Source organism: Haliotis rufescens, unplaced genomic scaffold (assembly GCF_023055435.1).
Source record: "Haliotis rufescens isolate VD_foot unplaced genomic scaffold, xgHalRufe1.0.p SCAF_4, whole genome shotgun sequence".
Taxonomy (NCBI): domain Eukaryota; kingdom Metazoa; phylum Mollusca; class Gastropoda; order Lepetellida; family Haliotidae; genus Haliotis; species Haliotis rufescens.
This window is the reverse complement of record NW_025964112.1, coordinates 2593541-2604768: the sequence shown is the minus strand read 5'-3', so window position 1 is coordinate 2604768 and position 11228 is coordinate 2593541. Positions and strand designations below refer to the sequence as shown.

Sequence of the window (11228 nt, the reverse complement as noted above, 5' to 3'; positions counted from 1 at the left end):
ATTGAGAACCCTTCATATTTAGCTCACCTTGCTGAAAGCCGAGTGAGGTTGTGTCGTAGCACATGTCAGCCTTTTCGTTAACTATACATTTTCAAAATGTCCTCTGAAACTATATGGTTTATGGAGCTTCAACTGTTTGCCCGTTACCTTGGCATTTCTGCATGTATAATTGTGAAATCTGGTATGCACGTATGGGGTATGCGGAATTCCATATAATGTTGTGGCATATTTGTATCCCAGCCATTGTGTCTCTAAAGATTGCCCACATAATTACAGCCTGACCGTCATTATGTCTTCAAAATTCAGGCGAGCTACATATCATTGTGGCTCAGTTTTTTATCTGAAACTCACAGTTAAGCAAAAGAACGCATGGCAGACTTCTTGTCTCGAAAATGGATCCCTGGGCTCTCCAATCATCGTGGGTTTTTTTAAACCAAAAGGCCACGGTGAGCAATTCACGGTGACAGGGGTTGTTTCATTGTCACATGGCACGGTGCACGGTTTCAATATACAGTAAACTACGGTTATAACGAACACGCTTATAACGAACTGACGGATATAACGAACTTATTTTTTTTGTCCCGACTATTTGCTGTAGTTATGCTGTATATATGCTTATAACGAACTACGGTTATAACGAACTAAAATTAGTTGTCCCTTTGAGTTCGTTATAACCGTACTTTACTGTAATACCACATTCAGGCTCGATCTGGTGACCATGCAGTTATGACATGTCCCTTCTCCACAGGAATGGAGTCGTGATCAACACCTTCGTTTCACTATCTACGGCCAAGTGTCATATCTCGGTGCCGCAGTTCGATCTGATTATGACCCTGGGAATATCGGCATCATATACGCGTGCTTGTTAGCGTCCGTGACCTACGTCACTGTCACGTCCTCCCACGTTCATGATGATACTAAAACAAGCGTTAACCCAGCCCCACTTTTACGCACTCATACCTATCGCGGACCCGTGAAGTTCCGGGGTAGAAAAGGTCCTCAGCAACCCATGCTTGCCGTAAAAGGCGACTAACGGGATCTGGTGGTCAGGCTTGATGACTTGCTTGATGCATGTCATCGTATCCCAATTGCGTGGATCGATGCTCATGATGTGAATCACTGGATTGTCTGGTCCAGACTCGAATATTTACAGACCGCCGCCATTGCTGTTATACAACGAACAAACAACAACATCACCGCCTTTCCATATCATCTTCTTGTCGCCTGAGATAGACGAGTCACTGCCTCATGCATCACTTCCATGCCGCCGTGAAGTAGTTGCAGTTGCTGACGATGGTGCTTATTCGTTTTCTCCCCTACTACGGTAAATCTAGTTTTCTCCCTGGGTTTGCCTTGGCATGCGCGATCTTCGAGATTATACCAATTCATGAAACTTTAACCCGGCTGGTGTGAACGACTCGTACTGCCACGACTGGTCAGCTAAATCAACTGGGAGACAAGCATACTGTCGATTAAATTAACGTCAGTTCAATCAAGTACGTTAACTGTTGATCTGGCGGCGCTATGCCTACCTCACTGGCGAGCGGGGCCGACCGTCTTGTATTCTGGGAGGTGTGCGTGTGTGTGCGTGCGTGTGTGTGTGTGCGTGCGTGTGTTGTGGTGTGTTGGAAGGGGGGATACTTAGTATGAATGCGACCATGGCTGTATTGAATGTGAGATAGACACAATGCTCTGGCATGACAGTCTGTAGAATATTGGCGGTGTCGTGTGAGCGAGTGTCCTACGTCATTTGTCCGGCGTGAGGGTATTATGTGCCGCAATCTGAGTCGCCTGATGCTTACATCCGGGTTCTCAGATTGCTCCCTGAGTGTACGTTGTTATTGCACGTCATTGTGCAGTAGACCACAAGCAGTCTCTATTACCTGCATAATGTTTTCAAACATAATTTAGAAAAATCAGAGGTATATTCTTTTCTCTTCCTTGGTGTGTTCCGAATGCATGAAAACCCCCGGAAACACAGATATTCGAAACGTTATTAGATTTGATATCATTCTTGAACAATGTTTTCTATTTATTTATTTTTGTTGCCTTTTGTTTGTTTGTTTAATATTACATGATACATTATTTATATGATATGAAAAAAAATCGCGACTACTCCAGTCTAGGAGTGCAGTTGTTCTACCCACCTGTGCTAGAGACAACCTCACCCTACCCATGACCTATCACACCTGTTCCACTGTTGCCTGATTTGAAGGAGATTCTCGTTATACGTCGTCAAAACGTTTGTGTGTGAATAGTTTATAATGTCGCTAGGTTGTTTGTCATGTGATACTTCATGTATGGATTGAGTGGACCGAGTGTAGCTGTTTGAATCTGAGGTATATTATTGTGATTTGAAACCTGATGAATTGAAGCAACCAACTGATTCAGATTCTGACTTAGAGCTCCAAGCTGAATGTGGTGGTTTCATGTGCAAGTCATTAGACAACAAGTGAAGCGTTGAAACTTGACAGTTCGGTTACTGATACCTCACAGTGATGACATTTTATCATCTGTCTGGTGCACACGGTTCAGTTGGTTGCAGATCACGAGAAGCTGCTGCTGGTGGTTGGGGCTTTGTCCCTACGATTACGTTAGAAACGTCTATTGTCTTGAATGGCCATAAATCCGGTCCGAAGTACTCTTTTTCATAATATTCCAGGCTGGATAAAGTAGCAGAATAATAGTTCCGCTTAATGCAGAATTCTGCAGAATGCTGTGTATTCATTACCAGGATATCCACAGTGACAAATGTTTACATGTCTTAACTTATATCTTTGAGTCTGTATCTTATACAGTGAACCCCGTTTGTCCCGAATCCTGGCACACCAGGCGGTCACGGGATCCTCTACATTGTACTGTACGCGTTAATCTGGAAATGTGTTAATCCGGGCGACGTAACGTAAACATTAACGAGGTTTCAGTGTAACAAAAACGTGGCCTTGGAAAATCATGACCCACTTTCAGCTGCAGATATGTCATCGATCACGTGTGTCCAGCTATAGATGATTCATCGGTCACGTGTATCCAGCTGTAGGTGATTCATCGGTCACGTGTGTCCAGCTGAGCCTTGTCCCAAAAATTATTACCGCTGAAACGATCGTAGCTCTCAAAGAATCACACCAGAGACCATCTATTATATGGCCTCTGATCACACCTTCACAGAATGTATCCGCCACTACATACAGATACAATATTTGTGAGTTCGTATTTACTTTGTTTTTTATTCATGATATGATATATACAATATTATAGAGTACCCCCTCCATGCAAAAGACATCTTCCCTCTTCCCTCACACACAGTACGCCACGTACAGTGTACAATACACCCACTCACTTCTAGTTTCCCTCTTCAATTCATGTTTGTCCGCACGACCCCCGGGCCGTGGGTCTCCCCAGTGTACAACTAACGCCTATACCACCTGATTGACTTCGGGCTGTCCTCCCACATTAAGCTGACACGCCGTGATACAACTGGAATACTGCTCCAAGTGGCGTTAAACCCAACTCACTCACGTTTCACGAACAACCGATATTGCTACCGCTCAGTGCGGTTTGTGAAAGGAGTTTCCATTGGAAGATATTTTGGTATATGTGGTATTCAAAATTCTGTCGAAGAAAGCAAGTTCCGACATTTCTATATAGAAACAGTCTCTCTGATCGACGACAAACCCGTCCCCCCACACACTTTGAGGGACTTCCAACGTCCGACCCACAATGCAGTAGTCTCGCAGCTGGTGCAACAGCTGTTTAAAATACCGCACTTCTTCAAAGAAATCTGACCTTTGACTCCAAACCTTTTTCCAGAAGACTTTCCTGAAGTGATTGTACAGATCATAGTCAGCCCTGGATATGTTTCGGTGTTTACCGTAATGGTCCCGCGAGAACATCCACTGCTGGCGTCTGTTGTTCTTGTTGTGATGGAAATATAATATGTCCTTGAGACTCCAGCAGAAAATGCGTTTTAGAAGTACCAACGATTCGTCGAAGTATTCCATGAGCATGACCAAGTCGAAGTCCCCATCGAGGTGACTGATGTACGCCATGGCCTCCGTCCTGTTGGACAGCGCGGGGAGCGTGAAACCCATGTCGCAGGACTGGGAATTGCGGACACGGTCCATCCTGGACCTGACTGACCGTTGTCCCTCGTTGTCCAGATAATCCGCTATGGGATTCCTATGTTGGTGAAGGGACTCGTTTCTCCGCTTGTCAACCAACACGTAGTATTCATACGCCGACACGAACTGATCAAAAGGCTCCCTGAGTATTGAGATGTAGCGCGTGTCCTTTGGCATGATCTCACGAAATGCATCATGGTTATAGGTCACGTGGTTCCACAGAATGTCATAGCTCTCCCCGGGGGGCGGGGGAAGTATTCTGTCTCTAGACACGGTGTCACCCCATTGGCCAATATAGTTGTATGCGGATGTGTGTAACGGTTTTCTTGGCACCACAAAGTTGAGATTCCTGGTGAAGCCGAATCGCTGTATGATGTTGGCGACTGTAGAGCTTCCAGCTTTGTGGACCTTCAGAAAGGCTAGTTTAGTGACAGGGTGGCATTTGTCCGACCACCTGGGTTTGAACTCGACTCGGACCGGGTCGCCGTTGACGAAGTCGTAAGTCTCAAGAACAGGAACACTTGCGGTGTAGTTCCGACCAACCAGAAGCAGAAGGCCCCCGAAACTGCAGATCAGCCCCGAGAACCTGTAAACAACAACAGTAAACGTAGCAGGGAGCGTTTGTTTGTTTGTTTGTTTGTTTTCTCCCACTGGCCGTTTACAAACCGTGTACTTGGATCAGTTTTATGTAGTGTGTGTTACGTTAATATTACAAGTGAGTGAGTGAAACGCCGCTTTTAGCAGTATTCCAGTTATATCACAGCGTATCAGTTTATGTGGGAGGAAAGCCCGAAGTGATGCTGACAAACCTAGAAACATCACCGGGACGAACCGGGATTCGAACCCAGAATCAAATGTTTCTGCGGTGACGCTTCTAAATTCTCAGTACGAGTGAGAGAAGCTTTCTGACAAACATACCTGAATTCTGTATCTCGAAAAGAAATATAATTGGCGAATTCCGAATGTAAAGAAATAAAGCCGCGCTATAATATTGTGGATAGTTGTATACATCGTGTATGGGGGCATGTGTGTGTCCATCTTTCCGAGGCAAGAGAGTTAACTGACTCTAAAAGTCCACTTTCCACTTTTAAAGTCAGTTAACTCTCTTGCCTCGAGAAGATGGCGTGTGTCCTGTAGCGGGTTTATGTGCTATAGTAGAAATCTGCGAGTCGAAGTGGTGAAGAAATAAAGCCTATTCATTTTAGAGAGCCGACATTTGATTGGCTCAAGAACCCGGGCATCTTTCATTTTGATTGGGCGAGTAAAGTTCACGCAATCTCATTAAAATCAGATCTTAGTTCTCGCTACCGCTAAACAAAGATCTGAGGACATCCCATTACGGGTCACATCAGAACGACCTTTCATCCAACCAATCAGAGCGTCGCTTACTAGATCCTGAAAGTGACAGTCGGAATGTGTTTTCTAATCATGCAACCTCGAAATATGTAACAGAGGGTATTCCGAACGACAGTTACGGGCTTTTAATCATATCCATACAATCTAGGCCATCTATAAGCCATTCCAGAATGTTGTTTTGGTCAGTTTTAATTTTTTTAATCGAGAATACGTCAAAATATGTTTCGAAGCGCCAGTTTGAAACTAGTGTCGTAAAGCTCGAGATAGCTGCCTTCTGATTGGCAAATGTCGATTTCTTGTCACTCATTTCATTGGTCGGTCAATGTTCGCGAAAGGTCGTTCTGACGTGACCCGTAATGGGATGTCCTCAGATCTTTGGTTAGCGGTAGCGAAAACTAAGATCTGATTTTAATGAGATTGAAGTTCATGTGACCTGTGGAGGAACCGCCAGATCTTCACGCACAGAAGATCTGATTTTCATGAGACTGCAAAGTGGAAAACGTTCAAGGCCGGCGTTACGCCGTGATATAATTGACATTCTGTTCAAACAGCTTTAACTAAAACTCGCTAACTTACTTTAGGACCCAGTGATCTAAGATTTCTAAGACTTGCCTCCCTTACCTGCCAGGATACGCTGTTTTTGTGTTCGAATTACACATTCGTCCCAATAATGATTCTGGATCGGTTCGAACCATATCATAACATAAACTTTGTTCATATCGGCGTATACACGTGAAGATCCGGATTAGAATAGGTCTTCAATTATCCACGTTTGCTGTAAAAGGCGATCGGGTGGTCAGGCGCGCTGGCTTGGTTGATGCATGTCATCGTATCCCAGTTGCGTGGATCGATGATCATGATGTCAATCACTGGATTGTCTGGTCCAGACTCGACTAATTACAGACCGCCGTCATATAGGTGGAATATTGCTGAGTGAGGCGTTAAACATCAAACAAACAAACAAACAAACAAACAAACAAACAAACAATCAAATCAAATCGGAGTAGAAAGCCAATCCCAACCATCGGTACACCCTTCGAAGATGCACACATCCGATGTGCAGGACTTACCACAGAAAGCAGTTCCTGTGTTTGAACTTCATCGCCAAACACCTTATGCGACGCCTTATCAGTGGCCAGTCCGAGGAGCTGTGACCAATCTTCCCAATCGCCTTCGTCCGTTATGTCCACACAGTGACTGCCCCGGCCAAGATGCATCTGGAACAACAAACAGTGGACACGCCCGTAGTTGAGGAGGTGAGGGCTGCACGCTTGTCGTGAGAGTTTGTTACCGACGTCGCAGCGTCACCGTCCTGCTAAGTGGGAGGCAGCTGACCAGAACGTGTGTTGTGGGTAGTTGACAGAGAGTGAGGCCTGGACGGGGGGTGATGATGGCATAGGCTCACTGACCAACACTCGACATACATCTCTCTCAACACAGAATGGGATAGTGACCGTTACATTCCTCATGTCGTCGACACAGCACCATGAGATATCAGTATTGTTGTATTATTGTGTGTCAGCTTGAGGTTTGTTTGTTTGTTTGTTTGTTGTTTAACGCCGCACTCAGCAATATTCCAGCTATGTGACGACAGTATGTAATCAGTCTGGACCGGGCAATCCAGTGATTGATAACATGAGCACGCAATTGGGTTACGATGATCAGTACCAAGTAAGCGAGCCTGACCACCTGACCACTTGACATAAACTGTGTGCCCTTTTACATGTAATCTTCAACGTTATAATACAGCTTCACGCCGCTTTATGATAAAACCGTAGCGCCACGAACTTGCTCTAAAACAGTGACACCTGGTGTACCGACCCCACTCTTCTCCAGTGACACCTGGTGTCCCGACCCCACTCTTCTCTAGAGACATCAGGTGTCCCGACCCCACTCTCCCCCAGAGACACCAGGTGTCCCGACCCATTCTTCCCCAGTGACACCGGGTGTCCCGACCCAACTCTTCTCCAGTGACACAAGGTGTCCCGACCCCACTCTTCTCCAGAGACACCTGGTGTCCCGACCCCACTCTTCTCCAGTGACACAAGGTGTCCCGACCCCACTCTTCTCCAGTGACACAAGGTGTCCCGACCCATTCTTCCCCAGTGACACCGGGTGTCCCGACCCCACTCTCCCCCAGAGACACCTGGTGTCCCGACCCAACTCTTCTCCAGTGACACAAGGTGTCCCGACCCCACTCTTCTCTAGAGACATCAGGTGTCCCGACCCCACTCTTCTCTAGAGACATCAGGTGTCCCGACCCCACTCTCCCCCAGAGACACCAGGTGTCCCGACCCATTCTTCCCCAGTGACACCGGGTGTCCCGACCCCACTCTTCTCCAGAGACACCTGGTGTCCCGACCCAACTCTTCTCCAGTGACACAAGGTGTCCCGACCCCACTCTTCTCCAGAGGCACCAGGTGTCCCGACCCCACTCTTCTCCAGTGACACAAGGTGTCCCGACCCATTTCTTCTCCAGAGACACCTGGTGTCCCGACCCAACTCTTCTCCAGTGACACAAGGTGTCCCGACCCCACTCTTCTCCAGAGGCACCAGGTGTCCCGACCCCACTCTTCTCCAGTGACACAAGGTGTCCCGACCCAACTCTTCTCCAGTGACACAAATTTTAAGGTGTCCCGACCCCACTCTTCTCCAGAGACACCTGGTGTCCCGACCCAACTCTTCTCCAGTGACACAAGGTGTCCCGACCCCACTCTTCTCCAGAGGCACCAGGTGTCCCGACCCCACTCTTCTCCAGTGACACAAGGTGTCCCGACCCAACTCTTCTCCAGAGACACCTGGTGTCCCGACCCAACTCTTCTCCAGTGACACAAGGTGTCCCGACCCCACTCTTCTCCAGAGGCACCAGGTGTCCCGACCCCACTCTTCTCCAGTGACACAAGGTGTCCCGACCCAACTCTTCTCCAGTGACACAAATTTTAAGGTGTCCCGACCCCACTCTTCTCCAGAGGCACCGGGTGTCCCGACCCCACTCTTCTCCAGTGACACCTGGTGTCCCGACCCCACTCTTCTCCAGAGGCACCAGGTGTCCCGACCCCACTCTTCTCCAGTGACACCTGGTGTCCCGACCCAACTCTTCTCCAGTGACACCTGGTGTCCCGACCCCACTCTTCTCCAGAGGCACCAGGTGTCCCGACCCAACTCTTCTCCAGTAACACCGGGTGTCCCGACCCCACTCTTCTCCAGTGACACAAGGTGTCCCGACCCAACTCTTCTCCAGAGGCACCGGGTGTCCCGACCCCACTCTTCTCAAGTGACACCTGGTGTCCTACATCTACCCGAGGACGCATTAATATCCATGTTTGAAGATCAAAACAACACTTTGGCTCTTCCAATATACTAGTAGCTTACTGCTTCTTCCTCTACAGACACGACGTGGTGTAACTGAAACACTGTTATAACCATGATACTTTAACAAAGAGGACTGAATCCCATTCACTCATCCAACCTTTATTCTCTCATCTGGGCGGTTGGGTAGCCTCGCGGCAAAAGGCATTCCCTCCACGGGTAGAATGTGAGAAGCTCATGTCTTGTATCCCCCGTCAGAAGGTTGCTGGAATATTGCTAACAGTGGTGTAAAATCCTACTCACTCTCTCATTCCCTCTTTCAAACTTATTTTCGTTATTCATTGCTGCCTCGATCCACACTCCATTATTTTCCCTCTCACTGCTATCAACGAGTCATTCCCTGATCCAAGAAACAAAGCCTTTCCATTAGGCGGCGTATCGCGACCACAGTGGCTTAGCTATAGACAAGAACCGGCAATAAACATCACTAATCCATGCAGGCAAAGTACGGCACATTAAGTCAACAACAGTGTTAGTGTTCTGTGCTGATATACTGGGCTGGTGAGATAAATTAATATCTGCACCTGAAAGCCATGCCGCCGATTTCCCAACATTTAGATAGGATAGGGGGTACTCTGGGAAGTAGATTGTTGTCTGTTGTATGTAAATACGATAGTGGAATATGTACATTTCCTGAATTATCCACAGGCGACAGTGAGTAAGTTTGGTTTTACGCCGCCTTTTGCAATATTCCAGCAATATCACGGCGGGTGACACAAGAAATAGGTTTCACACATTGTACCCATGTCGGGAATCGAACCCCAGGCCCTCGGCGTGACGAGCAAACGCTTTAACCACTAGGCTACCTCACCGCTACGTTAAACCCAATTTCACCTCACCTCACCTCTTACAATGAAACATGCGAGCAGGCTACTAAGGCCGTGTATTTTGTTCTAACGAAAGGCCGGGTATTTTGTTCTAAGGATAGGCCGTGTTTTTTTGTTCTCAAGAAAGGCCGTCTATGTTGTTAAAAGGAAAGGCCGTGTATAACCTTTCACTGAAATGCCAACTATTTCTGTTTGATGCAATGGTAAAACCAGTCCTACTATATGAGTGTGAAATATAGGGTTTTCAAAACCAGAAGGAAACAGAAAACATTCATATCACGTGAGAAAACAAATTGACAGTAAGAAAAGCACATATGTTTATTTTATAATGGCGAATCCGGTAGAGTACCTTAATATATGTCAGCTAAAACTAGAATGATTAGTGTTTGGTCCAAGTTAATGTCTAGCAAAACCACATTCCCCTATACTTTACTCTATTCTCTACAAAGATACAGTTGTTAATTCTAAAGCATTTAAATGGTAATCATGTATACAGATAATTTTAAATAATTCTGGATGATCTTATGTTTGGCTGACGGAGAACTTTATTTCTTCTCCCTGGTTAAGAAAGGTCGTATCTACAAATCTACATGACATCAATCGGCAACATTAGGAGGCGGATATTTCAAATTCCTCAAAAGGTGCGAGTTAACGTATATTCAAAAGGGAACTTAAACTTGACTCCCTCTACATTTGGCTTTACACTTACCCCTGTTTAGGACTTCCTGCTTACATAAAGTCGGGAGATGGAATACATTACCCCTATCAGGGCGCACTTGTAATCTGTGTCATCTATCCGATATTGGATATGAATATCATTACATTTTTGTCTGTGTCCTTTTTTAACTCAGAACGCAAGATATATCTACCTATATGTTATTCAGCTGCACTGAGTATGTTAGTTTTTCAGTTTCTCTTTCAATGTACAAAACTCGGAATCGTGAAAAAACAAAGCAAATATTGAAATATTATCATGAAATCCTCTTGCAAACCCTCTTCTGCCATCGTGTCATTTGTATTTGTCGTGCGCGTGTAGCCCATATGCCGTGTATATAGGACTGACGGCAAATAAAGTTCCGTTCTGTAGAACAGCAGCTGGCTACAAATTACACAGACGTGTTCGATTGTTCAGTGTTTCCGAACGGTGTATGTATTTCATATGTATATGATATGACAAGACGTAGCGAGCCTTCGCCGTTACTTGCACTCCTTGTGTTCAGAAAGAAACAGGACTGGTGCTTATTTCACGCGCGTTTTGTCTCCTGTATTAACGTGTATATTTTGTTTTAAAAACGTTTGTTGTAAAAATAGAAGAAGCTCTAGAATACAATAAATATTCTACGATTAAAATATAATACTGTTTGGTCAAGCTTGACTGGTGTACTTAAATAAACTGCAGGGGAAAGGAAAGTATACACTTGACAATTGGATTTGACAAAACGTAACGAACATTATCAAAACGTTATCAGGCTGAAAACAGTCGCAGAAATACTGAAGACTTAGGTCCAAACACAAACATACCAGGATCAAATACATCATCGTATAACCATTTCGTGTT

General features: G+C 45.8%; 1 protein-coding gene across 1 annotated transcript; it reads right to left on the bottom strand.

Annotated features, from left to right (window-relative positions):
• Positions 1-3252: 3252 nt before the first annotated feature.
• LOC124149907 (galactose-3-O-sulfotransferase 4-like) lies at positions 3253-6632 on the bottom strand. The gene is made up of 2 exons (XM_046521749.2): positions 6545-6632; positions 3253-4704 (listed from the first exon to the last, which is right to left on the bottom strand). The coding sequence occupies exons 1-2, from the start codon at positions 6574-6576 to the stop codon at positions 3546-3548; spliced, it is 1191 nt and encodes a 396-aa protein (XP_046377705.2). The 5' UTR covers positions 6577-6632; the 3' UTR covers positions 3253-3545.
• Between the last annotated feature and the right edge of the window lie 4596 nt (positions 6633-11228).

Coding starts and splice junctions, on each gene's coding strand:
- LOC124149907 (XM_046521749.2), bottom strand. CDS start 6,576: ATGAAGTTCAAACACAGGAACTGCTTTCTGTG. Junction 4,705..6,544: donor CACAGGAACTGCTTTCTGTG/GTAAGTCCTGCA, acceptor TGTTGTTTACAG/GTTCTCGGGGCTGATCTGCA.